Here is a 26,539-nt window from a genome sequence, read left to right on the forward strand (position 1 = left end):
AAAGTTTTTATTAAAACAGTATCACATAATCGTTTTTAGCTAACAATAAACATCAAAATAGATACAAAATTACTTTACTCAGGATATGAACCAAATGAAAGAGGGAAGGAGGTACATCTGATTTAGTTGAATATTTTTATCTTACTAATCAAGAATAAGAAAAACGATAAAGAAAAAACTTCATGAAGATTGTTAGTTGGCCTTTTCAGGTTCCTTTCAAGAGAACGGTTATCTTTTTTTTAATTAGTTATTTTTTAAATGTGGAGTGGTTTTTTTTTTTTTTCTCATGGGACAGAAGGGATACTATCTATATAAAAATATCTTTTACATACTTAATGATAAAAAATCCCCTCTAATGGGGATCAGTGAGTTGAAGTTCGCGCACCCTCCCCCTCTCAAGAAAGAGGTACAGATGGGCAGCCCGGGCGGCTCAGTGGTTTAGGCCGCCTTCAGCCCAGGGTGTGATCCTGAGACCCAGGATCGAGTCCCACATCAGGCTCCCTGCATGGAGCCTGCTTCTCCCTCTGCCTGTGTCTCTGCCTCTCTCTCTCCCTGTGTCTCTCAGGAATAAATAAAATCAGAAAGGAAAGAAAGAAAGAAAAGAAAGGAAAGAAAAGAAAGAAAGAAAGAAAGAAAGAAAGAAAGAAAGAAAGAAAGAAAGAAAGAAAGAAAGAAAGAGAGAGAAAGAAAAAGAAAGAAAGAAAGAAAGAAAGAAAGAAAGAAAGAAAGAAAGAAAGAAAAGAAAGAAAGAGAGAGAGATACAGATACGGTGTAAGTTGTACTGGCCCAAGAGTGTCCGTGTTGAATGTGCTTTGATACCTGTTGGGTCTCTCTCCTGTCCATACGCAAAGCCAGTACCATTCTAGGCATTTTAGAGAAAATTCAAAGCTGAAAATTATGTCAGATCTATTACTCCTACTGGCTATGCTATCCATTGTTTTTTTTTTTCTTTGCTTCCCATATGACAAGCACTTAAAACTATACTGCAGATGTGAAATGGATTACCAATATGACTTGAGAGACCATGAAACTGAAAACCAGGAATTATCAACTCCCACGACCAAACTGGCAGAGCGGTTCGTTCCAACAAAAGTCTCGCGTACCACGGCGCTGTGCAGCCTCCAAGAGCCGTGCCCGAGAGCAAAGGTAAAGTCAAAGTAGACAAGGCTGGGGACAATCGCTGACCGGCCGCACAGAAGTCTAAGACAAACCCCAGGGCAGCTCGGGGGGCGCAGCGCTTTGGCGCCGCCTTCCGCCCAGGGCGTGACCCTGGGGACACAGGATCGAGTCCCACGTCGGGCTCCCTGCGTGGAGCCTGCTTCTCCCTCTGCCTGTCTCTGCCTCTCTCTTTCTCTCTCTCAGTGTAATAAATAAAAATAAAATAAATAAAATAAAATAATAAATAATAAGTAACGAATCCCACTGCGGCGAGCCGGGTCTTATCGGGAGCTTCCTCCGAGGTAAGCTAGCCCAGCGGGCAGACGCGGGCGGAGGGCTTGGAAAGGCGGAGCTCTCCGCGGGGCGGCGGCGGCGGCGGCGGCGGCGGCGGCGGCGGGGACGACTCGCTAAGATTTTTGAGAGCCGTAAGGCAAACACCTCAACTACTATAATCACGTTGGCCCAGCCAACACCTCGTAAAGGACTTACGGCAAACACCAACTCACAGCTCGCACCCTCCAGAAACACTGGGGCCTCCCAGCCCCTCCCGGGATCCTTTGCGCCGCGCACCAGAAAGCCGTGGCGTGCTTTGGCTCGGAAGGGCCGCCGTGGGCTCTGGGTTGCTATGGAAACATAGCTACCCTCACTATGTCGTTGCAACGGACGCCTCCGTCGCGGGTATTCGTGGAACTGGTTCCCTGGGCTGACCGGGGCCGGGAGAACAATGCGGTCTCGGGCGGTGAGGCGCTGCCCGGCCTCCGCCGCCCCGTCTCCTCGGCACAGGCCCAAAGCGCGACCCGCGAGGTGCACGTAAGCGGCACCGCGGAGGTGTCTGCGAGCCCTGACCGCGCGCAGGTGGCGGTGCTAGTGAGCAGCACCAAGGAGGCAGCGGCTGAGGCCAAGAAGAGCGTTTGCCGCCGCCTGGACTACATCGCGCAGAGCCTCCAACAGCAGGGCCTGCAGGTGAGAGCTTCGTGAGGGAGGCCTCGGGCCGGACGGCAAAAACCGGAGGCGGAACTTCCGGCCCCGCGGGTCCCTGCTGGAGGCGGCGCGGAGGGGCTAGAGGGCTAGAGGGTCCGGGGCACGTTGGTCTCCCTGGTATTAGTTACTGAGGCCACGACCTGGCCGACTGAAACTTGCGGCCAACGACGTATTGCCGCTACCTGAGGTAAGCTTACCTTACTGAGGTAAGCCTCAGTGGCTTACAAAGTAAAAGAATGCAAATCGAGTAAGTTTTTATTTGGTGGTGTTTGTCGCCAATAATTTTGTTTTTAACCTCGGTAGGATGAACTGTCAGGCCTGACCATTAGGTGTAAAATGGTTGCCTAAGTCAGTGTACTACACACTAATCATTCTTTGTTTTCATTCTGCACCATGCAGTTGGCAAGCGAAGAGCGTGGCCTGCTCCCTCCCCACCGGGTGAAGCTTCGCATTAAGTGGGTTTTCAGCATTTTTCCGCCAACATGAACGTGGGGAGGAAAAATGAATTCCATTAAAAAATGTCTGCAATATTTTTCGTTTTGAACTTTCAAAACAATTAAGCCAACATGTTGTAGATGCCACACAAATGAAATACTGCTACTTAACGAGAGATGTCCGTGAAACAAACACTAACTGCATCTTAGCTCCACTTCTAAAAAGGAAAGAAGCGAACCAGCTTTATTTAATCTGAACAACAGCTTTGTGAGTCAGGTTTTAATATCCCCATTTAGATTTAAAGAGGTTAAGTAATGCTCTAAATTTCAGGTAGGGTGGTATTTGTTGTCTTCTTGAAACTTAAATCCGCTTTTTTTCCAGCCACAGTTGCCTCCAGATAATTGGAATACAAGAAAATTAGAAGCCACAGAATGGGTCAACTATCCCAATTCCCTCATTTTACACAGTAGGACTCAAAAGGCCAGAGTTGTGATTTATCCAGGGTAACACCAAGTTCATAACAATGCTTCCTGCCTATTGTTAAACATGACCCACACCCAAAAAGCAAGTCTTTATTTTAAGGAAAAAATATATTTGTACTGCATTTACTAGTATAGTTATTTAAAAAGTCATTTGGAAAAGATGCCTTAATTACTTCACAGTTTAAAAGAATTCAAATGCTTATTATAAGCAATGTGAATTAAATGGTTTAATATGTAGAAAAAATTTCCTCAAAACAACTGTTGCCCGTGCTGCAGTCCTGTTTGCATAATATAACTAATTCTTATTTATGTAAAATGTATACCAAGTCCACATGGCTGTAACTTCTATATGTAAAACAATAAATTACTGCATTAACTTAATTACATTAGGGTTCAGTGTTCAAGGCAAGAGATAGAAGGTCAGTAATCTACCAATTATCTTTGCTAATGGAAGAAAGCAGTCATGTAGATGATTTGTTCAGTAGATAATGCAAAAATTATATTACTTTTCAGGATGAATTATAATGGGTTTTCACAAAGTCTTTATTCATTTTAGACTTTGGAGTTTGGGTTTTATAAACATCACTGCCCTACTTAAAGGTTTCCTCGTATTCAGGTTACCCTGCTTAATAGATGGAGCCTAATTCTCTGTTATTTCCTGTTATCTCGCCTCTCCTTGACTAGCTGATGCCCATTTTCTCCTTTAAGAACCAACCAACCTCACCTCCTTGGTGACACTAGTCATAACATTAACATAACACTAGTTCTCTGTCATACCACACTCCATTTCCCACTTGTAATAAAACTTAGTCTGTATTTTAATTCTTGCTTTACTGGTGTCTTCTTCATATTCTAAACCTCTCCAGAGCACAGACCTTTTTGTATCACTTGCTTTGCATTCATGGGCTATACTTTATATATATAACATTTTGCTTTGTGGTTTGCATGTTCTCTTCATAGGCTGTATGCTCCAGTATTTGCCTACTCATAATTGTATATTTTTTTGATAAATGTGTAATAGTTGCTGTGCACCAAAAATAAAGAATGAGTAAAACATAGGTACTGTGCTGAAGGAATCTCATGATAGGAATAAACTAATATATAGTAAGTGTTATGAAGAAAATGTGTTCAGAAAGCTGTAGACAGAGCATGGAGAAAGGCTTTGTTTGCTATAATGAGGAGTTTGGATATTATTGGCTATTAAAAAAAAAAAAAAACCCTGCTTAATGCTAGACCTTTTACAAATGTTATCTCATTTGATACTCATTCCGACCACATGAAAATGCATTTCAATTGCTGTTTATGGTTGAGAACTCACAGGATCAGAGTGATTATTGGCAGGGAGCCCGCCCAAGGTCACACAGCTAGGAAGTGGCAAAGTTTAGACTCTAGTCAAGAATTTTGACCTCAAAACCCTTGCTCTTAACCACTGTAGTGTGTTGCTGCTTTATTGTCTTGGCAGTGGGTGATTAAGTTTTAAGTAGGGGATGTAGCAGATGCTATTGATACCCCACACTTGTATCCCTTGGCACTTCACATTTGTGTGCATACAGGCCCAACTTCCATCTGCCAACACTTGTGAATTCCTTGCCAGTTTTTCCTGGCTCCACCTACAAGTGGGCCAGTCAGTAGTGCCAGAGAATTAACCCCTCCTCAAGCTCTAGCAGCCTTGAACTAACAACTGAGGGGAGAGAGGGGAAAGACACCTTCCCTCTTGGGCAGCTTAATAATGAGGTACGTGTTCTGCCTTATTGCCAGAGTTTCTCTGCAGATAAAAGTTCCAGTTGCCCACAGTGGTGACTGCTTGGCAATACATACTTTAATGGCTTACTTCCTTCCATGTCACTTCCCACTCCCCTACAGGGTTTCTTGGGATCATCTTAAAAATTAACTGCTTAGGGACGCCTGGGTGGCTCAGTGGTTGAGTGTCTGCCTGTGGCTCAGGGTGTGATCCCAGAGTTCCAGGATGGAGTCCCACATCGGGCTCCCTGCATGGAGCCTGCTTCTCTGTCTGCCTATGTCTCTGCCTCTCTCTGTGTCTCTCATGAATAAATAAATAAAAATCTTTAGGGCAGCCTTCGGCCCAGGGCTTGATCCTGGAGACCTGGGATCAAGTCCCATGCGGGCTCCCTGCATGGAGCCTGCTTCTCCCTCTGCCTGTGTCTCTACCTCTCTCTCTCTGTGTGTCTCTCTCTCTCTTTCAAAAAAGAATAAATAAAAATCCTTAAAAAAAAATTAACTGTTTATACTCACATCCTTGGCTCAGAGTCTGTTTCTGGATATGCTCAAATTAAGATAGGGAGTAGTAGGAATAGATTGAATATATCATACAAGTTGGCTTTAGCTTTTCATTATTGAAAATGGTGACAAAATTAATATCCTTGTTGCTAGGTATTTATACATGTTCTTAATTATGCTTTTTGGTTTTGGGTGTTTTTTTTTTTTAAAGATATTTATTTATTTATTTATTTATTTATTTATTTATTTATTTGTTTATTTATTTATGAGAGATAAAGAGAGAGGCAAAGACATAGCAGAGGGAGGAGAAGCAGGCTCCATGCAGGGAGCCCGATGTGGGACTCGATCCCGGGACTCCAGGATCACACCCTGAGCCAAAGGCAGATGTTCAACCACTGAGCCACCCAGGCATCCCTAATTATGTTTTTTGGACATTAATTCCTGGTTTATACAAACTTTCAGGCTTATGAAAAATTACAGTCTAGGATGAAAAGTTTACACTAGGCATAATGGACATAATTTTTTTAATTTTGCCAATTCAGTAAAAAAATGTTACTGTCACTTCCTATGTTTTATGTTTTTTTCACATTTGAAGTTAAACTTTATTTCATGTAAATTGCCAATTCATAATACTTTGTCCATTTTTTCTGTTGTTTTTTCTTTATTAATTTAAGGGATCTTTTTAAAAATTAGTTTCTACTGTACAGTATAATGATTCAATAATCTTGTACATTTCTCAGTGCTCATCAAGATTATTATACTCTTGGGATGCCTGGGTGGCTCAGCAGTCTGCCTTCGGCTCAGGTTGTGATCCCAGGATCCGGGATCGAGTCCCACATCCCGCTCCTTGCGGGGAGCCTACTTCTCCCTCTGCCTGTGTCTCTGCCTCTCTCTCTCTGTGTGTGTGTCTCTCATGAATAAATAAATAAAATATTTTTAAAAAAAGATAGTTGTACTCTTAATCCCCTTTATCGATTTATCTATATCCCACTCCCCACTTCCCTCTGACAACCACCAGTTTGTTCTCAGTAGTTAAGTCTTTTTTTGTCTCTCTTTTTTTCCCCTTGTTTGGTCAATTGCTTTGTTTCTTAAATTCCACATATGAATATAATCATATGGTATTTGTTTTTTGCTGGCTGATTTGTTTTACTTAGCATTATATCTTCTAGATCCAACATATTGATGGCTGAGTTATGGTCCAATGTGTGTATGTTTGAATGTCTGTCAGACATCTTCTTTATCCATTCACCAATGGATGGACACTTAGGTTGCTTCTATATTTTGGTTATTGTAAATAATGCTGCAATGGACATAGGGATGCAGGTATCTTTTTGAATTAGTGTTTGTGTCTTCTTTGGGTAAATACCAGCAGTAGAATTACTTATCATATGGTAATTCTATTTTTAACTTTTTGAGGAACCTCCATACGGTTTTCCACAGTGGTTGCACCAGTCTGTATTCCCACCAGTCACGTACAGGTTTCCTTTTTCCCCGCATCTTCACCAACATTTGTTATTCTTGTTTTTGATTTTAGCCACTCTGACATAATAAGGTGGTATCTCATTGTAGTTTTAATTTGCATTTCCTTGAGGTGAGTGGCATTGAGCATCTTTTCATGTGTTTGTTGGCCATCTGTATGCCTTCTTTGGAAAAATCTGTATTCAGGTCCTCTGCCCATTTTTTAATTGGATTATTTGTTTTTGTGGTGATGAGTTGTATAAATTCTTTATCTCCTTTGGATATATCATTTAAAATTATTTCTCCCTTTCAGTAAGCTGCCTTTTTGTTTTGTTGATGATTTTCTTCCCCGTGCAGAAGCTTTTTATTTTGGTGTAGTCCCAGTAGTTTAATTTTGCTTTTGTTTCCCTTGTCAGAGGAGACATATTTAGAAAAAAGTTTCTATGGCTAATATCAAGGAAATTATTGCTTGTGTTTTCTCCTAGAAATTCTATGGTTTCAGATCTTGCATTTAGGCCTTTAATCCATTTTGAGTTTATTTTTATGTATAGTGTGAGAAAGTGGTCCAGTTTCATGGTTTTGCATGCAGCTGTCCAATTTTCCCAGTACCATTTGTTGAAGAGACTGCCTTTTTCCCATTGTATATTCTTGCATCCTTTGTCATAGATTAATTAATTGTCATAGGCCATATAAGTGTGGGATTATTTCTGAGCTCTATTCCGTTCCACTGGTATACATCTATTTTTGTGCCAATATTTACTGTTTTGATTGCTGCTTTGTAGTGTATCTTGATATCTGGGATTGTGATACTTCTGGCTTTGATCTTCTTTTTCAAGATTAAGGGAACTTTATCAACAGCTCTGTCCTCCATGTATTGCAAAAAATTCTCCCAATTTCATCTTTGCCATATACCTTTTACAGTATTGAACATACAAAATGTTTAAGTTTTATTTAGACAAATTCATTAATCTTTTCTATATGTTTCTTGCCTTTGGTGTAACACTTACTAGATCCTTCCGAAGCTTAAGGTTATATAACTATTAACTAATATTTCCTGGAACCTTTAGGGACCCTTGATACTACTTAAATATTTGGTGTGTGGGAATTCACTTTGGTGTAAGGAAAAGGGTTTTGTTTTCTCCTAAATGGGTAAGTTGCTGTACTGAAATCATGTACTGAAATCTTATCTTTTACTGCATGTACAAGAACTTAACTTGAATTGCCCTTAAAAACAAAAAGTATGGGCAGCCCGGGTGGCTCAGTGGCTTAGCGCCGCCTTCAACCCAGGATGTGGTCCTGAAGGCCCAGGATCAAGTCCCACATCAGGCTCCCTGCATGGAGCCTGCTTCTCCCTCTGCCTGTGTCTGTGCCAATCTCTCTCTCTCTCTCTCTCTCTCTCTCTCTCTCTCTCTCATGAATAAATAAGTAAAATCTTTTTTTAAAAAAGTATTATTAAAGTATTTTAAAATTATAATAAAAATTAAAAATATTGCTTTCATAATCTTAAATGAATAATATGCACATCAGGTATGCAATGGTCAAGGCTCTGTTTTGATGCAGTTCTCCTGGCTTTCCTGTGCTTCCTGCATGATACTAAGATGGCTACAATATTCCCAAGCCTTACACCACATACTTACTGTACCATAACAAGAAAGTCAATAGTTCTTATTTCCTGCAACCACATAAAAACAAATACTCCTGTAGTTCACAGGACATGTTAAATAGACGATCTAAATTGTCTGGCCAGAGAAATGGCATATACATATACTAATTAGTGTAAATTTAGATTTCTGCCCATTTTTTAACCTAATCTTGTAGCAAATTAGGTGTGATAATCCTGAATGGTTTAGACCTAATCAGGATTTACCTTTCACCACATAGTTGCTGTCAGAGAGATTAGGGGCAGATTGTATGTCATGAGGATTCCATATTGCTTGCTGTGCCTGTTGTTTTGAAATGTTACTGGTATTATATTTGCAATCTTCAGACATTCTTGGATTAGTTTTGGAATACTAGTTCTTTGATCCTGGTTATGCTGCTACATTAGTACCACATTATTTAAATTATTATAGCTTTGTAAAACATTTGAAGGGCAAGTTCTGCCCTCATACTTTTCTACTAGAAGATTTCCTGTCTGCAAGCGACATGTTAAATTACACCACAGGGAAACAATCAGAAAACCCAGAGAGTGTAAAATTCTGGAGTCCAAATAAAACTTCTTTTCATATTTTGCAGTATTCTTATATTAATTTCAAGAGAATTATTGATTTTACAATATTGTATCCTGGTCCATTTTTTCAAGCATTTGTGTGTGTGTGTGTGTGTGTGTGTGTGAAGTTCTGTGGTTTTCTTCATGTTTGTCCTTTTTAAGTGTATTCCAGCCATGACAAGGTTTTTTTATACCTATTGAGAATGTTACCTTGCTGCCTTCATAGACTTAAGTAGTTATTCTTATACTGACCTTTTTGTCTTTTAAAATCTGCCCTTTATATTTGGATATAAAATAGCTTCCCTGGAACCTAGTTGGGAAAACTTAATGGACTAGGCTAGTATATTTTAGTAATTTTTTAGTTTGTACCCAAAATGGCAGGATTTCCCAATCTTGGCACTATTTTTAACATCCTAGATTAGATAATTCTTTGTTTGCCGTCCTATGCATTTTAGAATATTTAGCTATATTCCTGACCCCTACCCATCACATGACCAACTTGTCCTCAGTTACCTGGAACTGTCCCAGTTTTCCTAGAATTAGTCCCATGTCTTAGGAACCTCCTCAGTTTCTAGTAAACAGAAGCATTTATTCAGTGTCTACTTAGTACATTATAAAAGTGTACTTCTCTAGCCCATTTTAACAATCAAGTATGTCTCTAGACATTAGCAAATTTCCCTGGGGAGCAAAATTGCCTTCTGCTTAGGAACCATTACCCTACAGATAACCAGAAAAAGCTCATATTTTGTGTGGGAGCCCACCAGTCAGACATTATCAGGAATATATCTATAATGAAACAAATTTACTTATTTAGCATGATCAGCAGACTCCTATAACATCCAAAAGGCTTTATGTACAAATAATTCCTCATATGTATACCAGTCTAAGTTCATACTTTTTGTACAAGCCAATGTAAAAATTACTACAAATGGAGTGACAATGATGAAATTTTCAGCAAGTATTTGTAGACTTTGAATTTACTTTATGTAACTTTTAGGAAAGTTTTAAACATCAAGCAAATCAGTTCTTTCTACATACTCTGTTATTCTGATTTTAATAAGTTCAGGTTTCTGCTTTATGTTTTAGAGTCCCTGCATTTAGTAGCCAAACCTTTAGTAATTATACTCTTGTACTTCTGCTTCAGGCAGAAAATGTAACTGTGACAAAGGATTTTAGAAGAGTGGAAAATGCTTATCACATGGAGGCAGAGGTATGTACTTATCATAACATAATTGGAAACAGCATGACTTTATGGGGACAATTTGCATTTATTTTACTCTTGAACTGAAATGTACAGGAAAAATGCTTCCCATGGTATTGATACAAGATTATTTTTCTCAAAATCATTTTTGGTGTTAAAATCTGTGGGTTTTTTAAAGTTTTTGGTTTTTGTTTTTTTTTTTTTGTGATCTCTACACTCAACATGGGGCTTGAACTCATAGCCCCAAGATCAAGAGTCGCATGCTCTTACCACTGAGCCAGCTAGGCACCCCTGCGTGAGCTTTTAAAATAAATTTTAATGAGATTTATTTGAGAGAAATTGTTTTGAAAAGGAATAAAAATAGCAAGGAGGAAGTGGCAGTTAATTGCCACCTGAATAAAATTTTAGTAAAGTTACCACTTCATGAGCAGGAAACACTACAGGAGAGAAATTTCTTCTTCTCAGATAAAAAGCAAATTAATAAAGTCCTTACATAAGGATTGACACACTTTTCAACATTCTTTTTTATAATGCAATTTTACTGTTTGTGGTAAGTTAAATTTTATTTCAAAATAAAAACCACTTGTGGGCACCAGGGTGATTCAGCATCCAACTCTTGATTTGGGCTTGGGTCATGATCTTAGGGTCATGAGATGAGCCCTGCATTGGGCTCTGTGATCACTGGGGAGTCTGCTTGAGATTGTCTCTCTCATTTTAAAATAAATAAATCTTTAAAAATAACCACTTGGGGCATCTGGCTGGCTTACGAGTAGAGCTTTCAACTTTTGATCTTGGGGTTATGAGTTCAAGCCCCCTATTGGGTTTAGAGATTACTTAAAAATAAAATCTTTAAGGGGCGCCTTGATAGCTCAGTTGGTTAAACATCTGGCTTGGGCCCAGGTCATAATCTCAGGGTCCTGGGATCCAGCTGAATTGGGCTCCCCACTCAGCAGGGAGTCTGCTTGTCCTACCCCTTCTGCCCCCTCCTCCCCTTTACCCCTTCCCCTGCTCATGCTTTCTCTCTCTCAAATAAATCTTTAAAAATAAATTCCTCAAAATAAATAATTTTAAAAATATAAATAAAAACTATTCAACCTTTGCCCAAGTTAAAAAGAACAAAATATTTTTGTATACTCAATAACATTTAGTTCCTACAATTGCCTATACTTTTTACTTATCTTTAAAGATTTTATGATCTGGATTTTATTTGTTATACAATTATGTTATAATTGTAGTTAGATTATAGGACCGCTATTTGTTTCACTTCCAAACATCTTGGGATTATGTGCGAGGTCCATACTGCCTGCTTGTCACAGGAAGCAAACAAGAATGGAGTTAGAGTGGACTCTTATTTATCTAGTCAGATTATCTTTAGAGGTGGGAAATATCTTGAGAAATCATCTAGTCCTACCTTCAGGCATATAATAGGTTATTTTTCTAATTTTAAGGATATAATTTTAATCTTAGATAACCTGGGCTCAGACTTCTCAAAGACTGTTACAAGAATTAGAATAGAAATTAGAATCCTGGTTTCTTACCTCTTTGAGATAGTAATTTCTACAAACATTGTTGCTCCAATACTAATTTTAATGGTTTTGTGATTTTCAACTTAAAATTTAACTATCTCAAGGGATTTTAAAATTACTTAGGATAATTTTATGGATCCACATGGCAAAATTTATTTTATAATAGGGACTGAAAAGTATCTTTCAAAACAGGATAAAGGGGAGCTGGGGGAATGGGCAAAATGGGTGAAAGGGAGTGAGAGATAACCTGCTTTCAGTTATGGAATGAGTCAACTATGGAGATGAAGGGTACAGCATAGGGAATACGGTCAGTGATATTATAATAGTGTTGTACGGTGACAGATTGTGGCCACACTTCTTGTGAGCATAGAGGGTATAGACTTATTGGACACCTGGCTGGCTTGGTTAGTGACTCTCCATCTTGGGGTTGTAAGTTTGAGCCCCATATTGGGTGTAGAGATTACTTAAAATCTTAAAAAGGGTATAGATTTGTTGAATCACTGTTTTATACCTGAAACTAATGTAACATTGTGTGCCAACTGCAGTTTTAAAAAGGAGTTATTTTAAAAAGGGAGTTATGAATCTTCTCAGATAAAAATTTTAATACGACTTTTATGATATACACTATGATATCATTGTTTCATATCAATTGTTTTCTTAAAATAGATTTTTCAGTTTGAGGGATCTCTGGGTAATATTCACAAGGAGATTGGGTGTCAAAAAAAAAAAAAAAACCACACAACAGGATGAAGAACAGAGTGGCAAGAATCTGTGTTATGGAGATCAAAAGCCAGGAGTATTCTGGAACTCCTCCAGTAGTTATTACCTGTCAGGGCTTTAGGCTGTAGTGAATGTACATTGGCTCAGGTTACCTTTTAAGTATTTTAAGTTAATGGGCTTTATTGTGAAGATACAGGAAGGAAGGAGGAAAAGGAATGGTCCCAGTAAATACACAGGCTTCATGGAAAATGGGCATGTTTTTTAGACAGCTGTTTTAGGGACCCACTGTACAGTTACAAAAAACGCTTTAGAGGGACACCTGGGTAGCTCAGCATTTGAGTGTCTGTCTTTGGCTCAGGGCGTGATCCTGGAGCTCCAGGATCAAGTCCTGAATCGGGCTCCTGCAGGGAGTCTGCTTCTCCCTCTGCCTCTCTCTCCATGTCTCTCATGAATAAATAAATAAATCTTAAAAAAAAATGCATTAGAGCTGCTTGTTTTGCTATAAGATGACGACTAAATGAGGACTTGGCTAAACACCGCTCCTCTTCTTCTATATTTACTTCTTAATGTCTTGTACTCATTTTCTTCAGAAAATGTTTATATTTTATATAGGGCTCTCTGATAGCCAGAATTCTTAAATCCTGCAATCTAAACATGATTGCTCTTAGGTTAGCATCAGCAGTCAGTGGAGACCAGGGTGGGGTCACAAGGTACAAAATGATGTCTAACATATACCAATATTCTCATGGACAGTTAAATATACAAAGTAAGATCAGATAGTAGAACATTATTTTACGTAATAACTAAAATTTTCATCCTGAAAGGCACTTTAAAGATTCTTTATCTATAAACTTCTACCTACCCTGCTGCTTCTCTTTATTTTAAAGATAATCAAAAGTTAGAAATTATATAAGTGCACGACTATAAAAAGTTTATTCCATCTTCAGACATCTAATCAATACAAAATTTTGTAACGTTAAGCCAGGATAGACTCACTATATTTTTTTATACTTTCTTTTTATTTATTTATATGATAGTCACACAGAGAGAGAGAAGCAGAGACACAGGCAGAGGGAGAAGCAGGCTCCATGCACCGGAAGCCTGATGTGGGATTCGATCCTGGGTCTCCAGGATCACGCCCTGGGCCAAAGACAGGCGCTAAACCGCAGCGCCACCCAGGGATCCCCTAGACTCACTATTATTCATCCATTATGTACCTCTTCAAGAACAAAAGGCTAATACTTATTCCTTCAGGTAGATACTTGGAAGTTCAGTATCATGTTGATGCTACTTTTTTCTTCTCCAGGGGTAAGAATCCCCAATTTCTTTAGTCATTTCTTATAATAAGACAAACTCTTTATCGAGTCGACCAATTTCCATCTAAAGCACCTAAGCTATAGTGTCCTGTGATTTAACCAGCCCGTATGAGAAAAAGATGACTATCTCCTTATCTTGAAATGTTGAAAAATGAACTTCTAGCACTTGCATCACATTGTTTCCTTCTTTTGAGCTCAGTTATAATTAATAATTACAATTTGCTCAACTGCCTTTCTCAGATACTGCTTTAAATCATATTTCTATTTTATATTTTGTTATTGCTACTTCAAAATGAAGTATAAGTTTATATTTATCTCTGTAAAATTTTATCCACTAGGTTTGACCTGTGTTTTGAGCCTATAGGATCTTTTTGGGTCTTGATTTTATCAAGCAGTGTTTATATTCTATCCTGCCAGCTTTCTGTCACCTGCTGATCTGATCATCTGTGTACCCATCTGTGTAATTAATAAAAATATTAAGTAGCATTAATCAACTATGAGCCTAACCAACAATGTTGCCATGAAGACTGTATGTCAGTATATCCCAAGATTTGTCTAAATAAGTAAAATATAAATCCTTTAGAGCTACAGTATTTCTCTAATAACTTGCCAGCTAGGAAGTCAAGTTTAGTACATCATGACTTGTTCTTAATAATCTCAAATCTACATGCTCAATAGGTTGGCCTTTGGATAGAAATAATTTGGCAGTGGTTCAGAAGATAGAGATTAGAAGAAAAGCATAAGTTGGTGAACCTCACTCTTAGGAATAAAAGCAAAATTAAAAGTCAGATGAGTTTTCTACATCTCATCAAGAAACTCAAGACTTTAGAGAACTTTTCAAGATTTTAGTATTAGATTCCTGTGTTCTTATTTTGTTATTCCTGATGCCTTCTTGGAGGACCATTAATGTGAAAAAGACTTGTATTCTTTTCTTCAGAGACAGGACCAAGAAAGCAGGGAGAGATTTAAAGAGGAAAGAAAAGAATAGATTGTGGCAGTACCAAAAAGAAAAGAAAATATGCAAAGTGCTTGAGGCCTGTGGCAATGGAACAAAATGAATCAAAAGGCCTTATCTTCTTTCCTTCTCCTAAAAACTTTTTTCTTTCCTAATTTCTTATAAACTAATTTTTAAAATAATCTGTTGTAGAATCTTGCCTAGAATCGAAAAGAGTCTAGCCTACTACATGTAGTTTGTTCAGTATTATAGCCACCTGCCTTTTATGGAAATTAGAACTACCAGGTATTTTTAAAAAGGCTTTTGGCTGTTTCTTTATGGTAATTGAGATTAGCAATAATTCAGAAGTCTCATTTGCAGATATTTTTAATAAACTGAGATTTGATTTATTCAATAAGAGACAAATTTATTAGAGGCACTTAAAATCTCACCTATTTGGGGGGTACCTGGCTGGCTTAGTCAGCAGAGCATGCAGCTCTTAATCTTGAGGTCATGAATTTGAACGCCATATTGGGAGTAGAGTTTACTTTTTTTTTTTTTTTTACGATTTTATGTATTTATTCATGAGAGACACAGAGAGAAACAGAGGCAGAGACACAGCCAGAGGGAGAAGCAGGCTCCATGCAGGGAGCCTGACCTGGGACTTGATCCCAGGACTCCAGGATCATGCCCTGGGCCGAAGGCAGGCACCAAACTGCTGAGCCGCCCAGTGATCCCCTAGAGTTTACTTAAAAAAAAAAAAAAAAAAAAAAACTATTTTGGAATTCAGTTTCTTTTTTAGTACCGAAATTTCTAATGAGTTTTCTTGACCAAAGAGATGGGAAGCACTTATGTATCAACCTGTTTTGTAATTTAATATAGCTAGTACAAGAGAGTATATAAAATAGGTTTATGTGTATACATTTGTAATCACATTATTTTACCATGATAAAACAAATGAGAATTATGAATATGATATATGAATTTATCTTAAATTTTATCTTCAGGGCAGCCCGGGTGGCTCAGCGGTTTAGTGCTGCCTTCAGCCCAGGGCATCATCCTGGAGACCCCGGGTTACGAGTCCCATGTCAGGGTCCCTGCATAGAGCCTGCTTCTCCCTCTGCCTGTGTCTCTGCCTCTCTGTCTCTCTCTGTGTCTCTCATGAATAAATAAATAAAATCTTTTAAAAAATTAAATAAATAAATGAATGAATGAATGAATAAATTTTATCTTCAATATATGAGATAGATTAAAACTTTTTTATCCTGAATAGCTCTTAAAAATTGTGATGCAGGGATCCCTGGGTGGCGCAGCGGTTTAGCGCCTGCCTTTGGCCCAGGGCGCGATCCTGGAGACCCGGGATCGAATCCCACGTCAGGCTCCCGGTGCGTGGAGCCTGCTTCTCCCTCTGCCTGTGTCTCTGCCTCTCTCTCTCTCTCTCTCTGTGACTATCATAAATAATAAAAAAAAATTGTGATGCAACATCTCTATTCTTTAGTAAAGTGACTCCTGCCTCATTAATTTGGATTTCTTTCGAGCTATGTATTGATTATATACCATATTGCTGAATTTAAAAGCCGAAGTTCAGGGTATTGGCAGGCTTAAAGCAGTTCTTGAACTGTTAGAAAAAGCAGAATACAAGTTTTTTTTCTATCAAATTTATTTCTTTTATTTCTTGTTAATCATTTAACCCACATATTCCTAAACTATAGTTTGTCCATGGTTTGGGACAAAGAGCTGATAGTCTGTTTATAAATGTAGATGTGGGATCCCTGGGTGGCTCAGTGGTTTAACGCCTGCCTTCCGCCCAGGGCATGATCCTGGAGTCGCGGGATCAAGTCCTGCATCAGGCTCCCTGCATGAAGCCTGAAGCCTGCTTCTCCCTCTGCCTGTGTGTCTGCCTCTCTCTCTCTCTGTGTCTCTCATGAATAAATAAATAAAATCTGTAAAATGAATGAATGAGTAAATGAATGTAGATGTACTTCTAAAAGCTACATCTGCTAACTTTTTAAGTCATGGTAATAAGAGGGATGCAAGGCAGACTCTTGTTTGACCAGTTCCAGAGCTGATCGCAACAGAGAGTTTTTCCTGCTTTTTATAGAAGTAGAGCAAGCCAAGTACTACATGGTAAACCTGATTTTGTGGGATTAGATTTGCCTCAGATAATTAGGGGTGGAGGGGACTCGAAAAACAACTAGTATCAGCAAACTTCTTAGGAATTTTCATTGTCCTTTCCTCCATATGCTTTTTTTAAAAGATTTGAGAGAAAGAGAGAAGCAGAGGCAGAGGGAGAAGCAGATTCCCTGCTGAGCGAGAAGCCCAAACGTGGGGTTGGATCCTAGGATCTTGAGATCATGACCAAGAAAGCTGAGCTGAAGGCAGATGCTTCACCCACTGAGCCACCCAGGTGCCCCTACTTTTTTTTTTTTTTAATAGCAAAGAATACCAAGAGGGCATGTTTCATAGGAAAGCAGGTATACTTATAAGAATTATTTTTGTTTTAAGCAATCAGAGTAGAAATTGGAACAATTTCTTTAAATAAAATTTATTTCAGGGACGCTGGATGGGGCAATAGAATAAGCCTCCTCTTGGTTTCCATTCAGGTCATGATCTCAGGATCTTGAGATCGAGCTTCATGTCAGGCTCTGAGCTCAGCAAGGAGTCTGCTAAAGTTTCTCTCTCCCTCTCCCCCTCCCTGCACTTGTTCACTGTCTCTCTCTAAAATAAATCTTTAAACTCAATAAAATATAATTCAAGGGCTATGTTCTTATATAGCAAAGAATTACTTTTGTTGCCACTTGGAACCTGTTATGCTCAATCACTCTAATCTGCATGCAGAGAAAGCCTTTGAACTCTGAAATTTAGTTACCCTCCAACTTCTATAAAAGCACTATAAATCTTGCCATATTTCATTATATGTAATGAAATGTATGTACAGTGCCTTTGTGACTGTTATAGATTAAATATAGCAACAAAAGACAAGACTTTTTTCCATATTTAGACTATGCAAATGCAGAAAAGTATGGTCTGTATTTTTTTTTTTTTTTTGAGAGAGAGAGAGAGAGCACAGCAGGGAGGGGCAGAGGGAGAGAGAGAATCTTAAGCATTTGGGGCTCAATCTCATGACCCTGATATCGTGACCTTTGTGGAAACTGAGTTGGATGCTTAACTGACTGAGCCAGCCAGGCATCCCTGTATTTGCTTTCATACTTTTTTAAAGAGTATTTATTTATTTACTTATTTGAGAGAAAGAGAGAGAGCACAAGTTGGGGAAGGGGCAGAAGAAGAGAATCTTCAAGCAGATTCCCTGCTGAGCACAGACCCTGACAAGGGGTTCAATCTAACGAACCTGATATTATGACCTGAGCCAAAGAGTCAGATGCTCAACTCACTGGGCCACCCAGGCACCCCTGTATTTATTATTAAAGGCAGCTATAAAAAAAAAAAAAAAAAAAAAAAGGCAGCTATAGGCATTTTGGAACTTTGATTTTCAACCAGGAAGAAAATGCAATTTTGGAAACTATCTAGAATTTAAAAACTAGCACCCTGGGTAAGGCTGAGAGATTGATTTTTCACTAATAGACTGATATTTTAACTAATACCATAGAGTATTTAAAAAAAAAAAAAAAGGAAAGAAACAAAACTATCAGACTTCTCTTCAAAAGACAGAGAAGACTTCTGCTTCTGGCTAAGATAGAATAACATTGGCTAGATTTACCTTCCCACCTGAAACCAAAAAATGGACAAAGTGTATGAAATAGTTTTCAAAAGGGTGGACATAAGGCAATGAAACACAGTGATCCCTGAGAAAAAAGAAGTAAAAGTCCTACTGTGTCAGAGTGCCTGGGTGGCTCAGTCGGTTAAGCACTTGCCTTCAGCTCAGATCATGATCCCAGGGTCCTGGGACCAAGTCCCACATCAGGCTCCCTACTCAGTGGGGAGCCTGATTCTCCCTCTCCCTCTCTCTCTTCTCCCTGCTCATACACTATCTCTCTAGTAAATAAATAAAATCTTTTAAAAAAGAAAAAAAAAAAGTCCTACCATGTCCTAGATCACTTTCTTAAGAGAGTGTCCAGGCAGCTTCACAGGGAAGGGAACCCACACAGAGCCTGGCAAACTCCTTGTATTGAAGAAATAGAATTGAGAGCCCAAACAAGACAAGACAGCTAGAGCTTATAGGAGAGTAAAGGGCTGCACAAAAAGAGGTCTTCAGAAACTACAGAGGGGACCCCTCTTCCCCAACCTTCACCAAGTACTCAGCAGAATACCCATCAGCACATGTATGTGCAGAAATGACCTGAGGCTAAGTAAAGAATTCCCCAAAAAGATTAGAGGGAACAGTGTTTGAACAAACAGGGTTTGGGTAGAGCCTCAGCCAGGCTAGGAAATCTTGATTCATAGGGCTTGAAGTAGAGTATACAGAAGTGTCCTGCCTCATTAGGGAGTAATAGCACCAGATGGAACATTACTCTATTCCCACCTAACAAATCTTAAAAGCAAACCTAAAGAGATCAGTTTCCCAGTTAGCTGAATTCTAGAACAAATAAAGAATATTTATAGAAATAGAAGAATATCCAATACCTCCCATGAAGTGAAAGATTACCTGGCATGCAAAATACCATGGAAACAAAGCTCACAATAAGGAGAAAAAACTTACCCAGAACCAATATAGATGTTAGAATAACCAGGCAGGATCATTAGTTACTATAACTGTATTTCATATGTTTAAAAGTTAAATATAGAGGCTACTTTTTAAAAGTTTAATAAAATTTAATAAAATAATTTAGTTTTCAGTATCAAATAGCTTTATCTGTCACATATTATAATAAAATGACCTCATTGTTATTTGACTTTACCTTTTTTACTCATATTTACAGAAAATCTTGAAAGAATAGATCAGGCATGAAAATAATTTCAAGTGTCATTTCATTTACAGGTCTGCATTACATTTACTGAATTTGGAAAAATGCAAAATATTTGTAACTTTCTTGTTGAAAAGCTAGATAGCTCTGTTGTTATTAGCCAACCCCAGTTCTATCATACTCCAGGTTCTGTTGAGAATCTTCGGTAAGTTAAGTATATCTTTACCTAAATTATCAACTAATTAAACAAAACTATTCAGTGCTAGAGTTTATTGAATGTCATATTAATAATCTCTGCATTTAATCCCTAAGACGCCAAGCCTGTCTTGTTGCTGTTGAGAACGCATGGCGCAAAGCTCAAGAAGTCTGTAACCTTGTTGGCCAAACTCTAGGAAAACCTTTATTAATCAAAGAAGAAGAAACAAAAGAATGGGAAGGCCAAATAGATGATCTCCAGTCATCCAGACTCTCAAGTTCATTAACTGTACAACAAAAAATCAAAAGTGCAACAATACATGCTGCTTCAAAAGTATTTATAACTTTTGAAGTAAAAGGGAAAGAGAAGAAAAGAAAAAACCTCTGAAATTCCAACCAAAATGTTTGTATAATTTTATTTTTATACTTTTTATGTTTGTTTTTGTCCTGAAAATATATATTGTGTAGTATATAGTATTTCTCCCCAAAATCTGTCAATCCTGGAATACAGTCCCACAAATAGCTAAGTTTACTTTCTATTTTTAAAAACTTACTATGGAAAATGCTCTGAAAATAAATGTGTTATACGTGCACAATTATATACTGATAATATAAGTGATGTAAGAAATTTTTATATTTCTACTACAGGAATAAATATTGGCAGTTATTAGCATGATTCTTAACACTAATAGAAAGGATAAGGAACACCTATCTTTTGATAAAAGGGTAGTGAGGTATACTAGGAAAATATTTTGATGCCAGAAATAAAATATATGGAACAGATCCTCTTCACCAGAATCCTATGATTATATAAGCATTCTCCAATACAAATAAAGACAAGCCACATATGTAACTTAAAACTACCTAGTAGACATGTATAAAAAAAGTAAAATGTAAAAAATTTTTAAAAAGCAGTTAGAACTAAGTTTAATATTTTAATCTAATATGTCTAAAATACTATAATTTCAGCATATAATCAGTATTTTAAAAATAATGGATATTTATATTTTTTATACTAAGTTTTCAAAATATGTACACTTTATGTTGTAACAAATCTTAATTCAGATGCTAAGTTTTCATCAGAAATGCTTGATCTGTATTTCCTAAAATGTAGTTGAAAAACTAGATTCACACACACAGGTTGTTCCAGACATGCTTAAAAGAGCTAGGTAGCAATTTTCAAATTAAAAGTTTTAAAAATTTAAAATTCTGTTCCTTGATTGTATTTACCACATTTTAAGTTCTTGAAAGTGGTTAATGGCTACTGTGTGGGACAGTGCATGATTTTACACTGAGATAATAATGATCCTTAAGTCTATTTGAGATGTAGCAGCAAGTACAATGCATCGCTATTGCATTGCACATTATCTACAGGTGTTCATAAGCCATGACTGTTGTTACTTAGCATAGGTTTCCCATTCCCCACCATAAAGCTGTAGGTCCTAGGGTTTTTCCTCTGACCTATCTCCATACTCATATACCAATATTTTTTTCCTATAGCACACTCCAGGATGTAGTTTATATCCGACCACTTTCTTAAGTGGCACTGAAATAGTTTTATTCATCTCCTCTGTTGTGTCCTTGGCAGGAGGGAATGTGAAAGCTACGAAGAAAAGTTTTAGAATCCAACACCCTGTGTTCAAATCTGACTTTACTACTACTACAATGTAAGCTCCTTTAAAATGAAGATCCTATGTGGTTCACAGCTGCATTCCCAGACCCAGCATAGTGTCAGGGCCAACACAGAGCAGGCTCTCAAATAATCTGCTGGGCAAATTTACCAGATCTGTAAACTTCGCAAGCAAGGCACTTTGATGTCTTTAAGCTTCTCTTTCCTCACCAATAAAATGAGGCTAAATACCTACCTTGCAATGTTACTATAAGGATTAAAGTTGATAAATACAAGACCATAAGAATAATGCCTCGCACACCATAGCTGTCACTTAATAAACAGTAGTCATTATAGCAACTGCATTCTTTGATTACTGTCAACTCAACTAAAAGTTGGCTCTCCCAAGTCTTCCATATTAAGATAGATTTTTAAATATATGAAAAATAGCATTATCACAAAACCAGTTTAGGATATGTTTTTATTTCAAAAAGGGCTAAATAAATTATATTTTAGCTTTTATTAATCCAGTTGGATAGAAAAACATATTGGGACTGAACAACAACAAAAAATTGTGGGACACCTGGGTGGCTCAGCGGTTGAGCACCTGCCTTCTGCCCAGGCTGTGATCCTGGAGTCCCGGGATGGAGTTCCACATTAGGTTCCCTGCACGGAGGCTGCTTTTCTCTCTGCCTATGTCTCTGCCTCTCTCTCTGTGTGTGTCTAATGAATAAATGAATAAAATCTTTACAAAAAATTGTTTATGCTCAATAAAAATTATGTGGGTAGGTTTTTTTTTAGCTATAGCTTCATTATATGGTTTCATCATATTTGGTAAACAAAGTTCAGCTTACAATGAAATACCTAAAAACAAATTCTAAGTTACCAAACACTTTTTAGAATTTACAGGAATTTTTAAAGATAGTGCTTTAAAAAAAAAGAAAAACTTGTAAAATGAGCAGTCCTGCAATTCTGTAGAGTGGCTAAGAGAAAAAAATCGTTAAAGATTGGACTGGTTTAGGTATGACATACCATGTGCTCAAGACTAAGAGTATCAGATTTAGTAGTCAGTTGGTAGCAGTTTAATTTCTGACACATGGCATATACTAGCATCTCACAATGACTTAGGGGACCTGTGCCACAAAGCCTGCTGGGAAAAGCCTATCCCAAACTTAACCCTGACAAAATTTCTTTATTATTCTGAACCGCTTTTTAAAAAAATCCTTCCAGAAAGCAGCAAATTATATTTGCTGTTTTCTGAAAGAAAAAAAAAATTTCCCATTTGGGTATCTGAAATAGACCCACTATACTCCAAACATCTTTGTAAAAGGAAATACTATTAAGTAAATTTTCTTAATATTACTGATAAAATTTAGGATTCTATTCAGTTACATGGTAAAGATTACATTTTTTATAGTAGCAATATACCTTATTTTTAAGTATCAGTGTTCTTGACAGTTAATTTTAGTTCAATGTAAATAAATAAGACCTAGAAAAATAGTTTGTAACTTAAGATGCTTTGCTTCATACCCCATAATCATTATTATGTCCTCAGGAATGTAGGTCGAGGATGCCCTAATTCTGTCTGACTTGTTGATAAGAACTTGATAGCAAGGAATTCTCCTCACTGGCCTAAAAATATAAAAACATGAATTACAAGGTCAAATATGGGAGTTAATATATTATTATCTACATTACAAAATTGTATGGGAGGCAAATGCTTTACTACTCATTCCCAAAAAAGCCCACTATATTAATTAGTTTAAAATAACATTTACTATTTTTATGCATATTGTATTTATAACCAAATAGCTTCTCATAATCTAATGTGGCCTAAATTAATATGTTCAGTTTTGTTTAAAACACTAGAATTCAGTGGCTAATCCAAGCCAAACACTGCTCTCAGGATAATAGATTTTTTTCAAGAGGAATGATTTATGCTATTTTATTAGAAGAATAACACTTTTTATAACCTGTTTATCAGGATATTTCTGTCTCAGCGACTCTTCTGGAGCTCTGGCTTCAGCATCCCAACCAACAGTTATGCCCAGTTAGCCACATTCCTTGTGGATGATCACCAATCCTACCTCAAAACAGTTTCCACCCAGCCTTAGTTTCCATACTAAAGGATGAAAAGCCTAGGTGGCTGGAGAAACTGCTAATCTAAATTATCCTAAAAACAGTTAAATCCCTAAATTAAAAAAAAATTTTAAAATATCCTTCAAATATCAATGTTACTTACCATCTGATGGGGGTGGGATGTGTGCCTGTATTTTAAAATACAAAGTTTCTGTCACTCATCCTCTGCTTCCTTTCTGCAGACAATTTTGGGTGAAGAGTTCAAAAACAGAGTAATAGCTCCAATAGTACACACACATCAGGTTTACACTGATCCCATTAATTACATACTAATTATGTTTCACCTGTCTTTACACAAGACTATGAACTCCTTAACAGCAGGGCTATATCTTAAATATTTCTTTTCCCAGTATCTCCAGCTAATAAAAGGCTAAGAAGAGGAAAAGTTGGCTGGCAGATATTTTGTTTTATTCCCTATCAGAGGGATAGCATTTATAGCAGAGTACTTGAATGCTGGTACACATAGAAGTAGGGAAGGAAGATGCAAAGCACTGATTCCAGAATGTATGTTCAAAATGTTTGCATATTTTAAATGCATATTTTAAACTAAATGGGTATATACTTTAATTCCTCCAAAGCTTAGCTTTCTCAGAAAAGTCTGTGACTATACAACAACAAATATTTTATTGTCTAAACTAGTCTCTTAAATTATTTCAGAACCTATACTCACTTTAAGCTTACAGATCAGTGTGTATCTCTGCCTTTCATCCCTTGGCACAACCGAGTCATTATCACTTGTGCCACACAAACCTCACTGATAGGACATAACATACTGCTCAGGGAAAGTTGGCTTTTGAAATTCTAATTGCAACCACTGTAAAACTGCATCTAATAAATTTAGTTAACTTAGAACTTTTAATAAACAGATGCTTAAATTGAATTTGTTTCCATTAGCATTATTTTACTTTCAAAGCTATTTTAGAAAATCATATTTATATCTGATAGCAGTAATGCATTTGTAACTCATACAAAAAGTTTTTATGCTTTTTACCTTTTACTGAATCAGTCATATTTATTGTAATTCCATTTAAAAAGAATTAGTACAACGATTCAAATATATCAACTCTAGCCCAACTAAGTAAATAACATCAAAAGAAAATTTTTCTTAGTTTATGCTAAATGAATCATGGAAAGTCTAAGATATTATATTCTATATTGGAGTGGGGGTAAGGTATAATTAACTCAATGTTGAATCTCAACCAAATAAAATACAAAATTATTTTCAATATATCAAATATTTCACTTAGTTCAGAACCTGTAAGATAAGCATGAATTTCTTTTTCATCGTCATTGTACCTATTTCAAAAATGATAAAAATGCAGTAATTATAAACTGATGTGTCTTTGTGAAGAAACCAATATGAATATGCAGCAGAAACCTTTAAAAAATGTATTTGCACAGGCAGCCTGGGTGGCTCAGCGGTTTAGCGCTGCCTTCAGCCCAAGGCCTGATCCTGGAGACCTAGGATTGAGTCCCACGTCAGGCTCCTGCATGGAGCCTGCTTCTCCCTCTACCTGTGTCTCTGCCTCTCTCTCTCTCTCTCTCTCTCTCTCTCTGTCTCTCATAAATAAATAAAATCTTTAAAAAAAACTATTTGCAAACCACAGAGGTCAGCATATATCTGAGGAATGACTATTGGTTTCATTTTGTAGAAGTGAGATTTCACCATATTCTAAAATGTTACTACTCTTAAACATTACATTCATCTAAAATATTCAGTTGTGGGGATCCCTGGGTGGTTCAGTGGTTTAGCACCTGCCTTCGGCCTGGGGCATGATCCTGGAGATCCAGGATCGAGTCTCACATTGGGCTCCTTGCATGGAGCCTGCTTCTTTCTCTGCCTGTCTCTCTGCCTCTCTCTCTCTCTGTGTGTGTGTGTCTCTCATGAATAAATAAATAAAATCGTTTTTAAAAAAATAAAATATTCAGTTGTGTAGTACTTCTTTTGAATACTACAGAATTTTCTCACTAATATTAAATTCAACACATTAGAAGTGTTTTATGTAAATGTTTAGACACTTCATTAACCAGTAATATTAACTAATGATTTTCATATTATTTGGGAATAACTCTGGAAACATAACACTACAGCAACCACACCACTGAAAAACTGAGAACATCTGCAGCTCTTGAGAATGTAGAGATTCTAGCCACTTATGCTACCACAGTATCCCTGAAGGCAGGAAAGTAGAGGCCCCAGCAGTATCCACACAGACCAACCAACTAGTGCTTTTCTATGTGTGAACTAGAGGGTTAGAAAGGAACATGGGAGTTGAATGAATAATGAACTTGGAAGACAGCATGGTGTGACAGTAGTATCGCTTCCAGAGATAAAAATGGAGGTTATACTTTCTGCTACTTATCAGAACTGTTATCCAAGCCTTTTGAACACTTGTAGATAAATGCGATGCACTTATACCTAAGTGAGTATGAAGACTAGAAAGAAACATATAAATCTAAAGGATTTTTAAAATCTAGGATCAGGAATATGGAATGCAGTGCAGCTGTAATGCTACACGTAAAACATTATTTATGAAAAAGGGGTAAAAGCTAAAATTAAAATGCTTGAAATTAAAAAGAGAAATCAAAATTTTAAGTATTTTCTTTAAAAAATAATAAATTCTGAATACTCTTCTCTGCTTCCTACCCTGTCTCACATTACAAACTGCTATTTCTCATGAATGTTCTACCTAGTCATAGAAAGGATAAACAGCCCAAAAGCTTGCACATGAGTGCCCTTAACTGAGTCAGCTATAGCACAAATAAAAGATCAGATGTCTTTTAGTTTTTGCCACTAAGAACTCAGATGAATTATGGATGAAGAGGTTTTCATGACTGATTTAGAAAATAGTGGATCAAGTGTTTTAAACTATCAAGTCTTAATAATAGTGTCAGAAAATAAGGTATATTGTGTTGTCTACAGCAGAGTTTTTTCATACTCTTTCCAAAATATATCCCCCTTTCCAGGCAAGCCTAAAATAATCTGGGACAAAAGTTGGAATAAATATCAAGTTACTTAATTATTTCTTACAGTTTTTCTCATTTATAGAAAAATCAAATCACAAAAATGTCAAAA

General features: G+C 37.2%; 1 protein-coding gene across 2 annotated transcripts; it reads left to right on the forward strand.

Moving 5' to 3' along the window:
- The first annotated feature begins 1,544 nt into the window (after positions 1-1,544).
- Positions 1,545-25,343, forward strand: IRAK1BP1 (interleukin 1 receptor associated kinase 1 binding protein 1). Of its 2 annotated transcripts, XM_055330624.1 has the most exons (4): positions 1,546-2,121; positions 10,106-10,171; positions 19,595-19,725; positions 19,833-25,343. In XM_055330624.1, the coding sequence occupies exons 1-4, from the start codon at positions 1,807-1,809 to the stop codon at positions 20,101-20,103; spliced, it is 783 nt and encodes a 260-aa protein (XP_055186599.1). In that variant the 5' UTR covers positions 1,546-1,806; the 3' UTR covers positions 20,104-25,343. The 2 variants fall into 2 exon arrangements, with proteins under 2 accessions (XP_055186600.1, XP_055186599.1); XM_055330625.1 differs by lacking the exon at positions 10,106-10,171 and having other exon boundaries at positions 1,545-2,121.
- Positions 25,344-26,539: the final 1,196 nt, after the last annotated feature.

Source organism: Nyctereutes procyonoides, unplaced genomic scaffold, assembly GCF_905146905.1.
Source record: "Nyctereutes procyonoides isolate TBG_1078 unplaced genomic scaffold, NYPRO_anot_genome, whole genome shotgun sequence".
Classification (NCBI taxonomy): domain Eukaryota; kingdom Metazoa; phylum Chordata; class Mammalia; order Carnivora; family Canidae; genus Nyctereutes; species Nyctereutes procyonoides.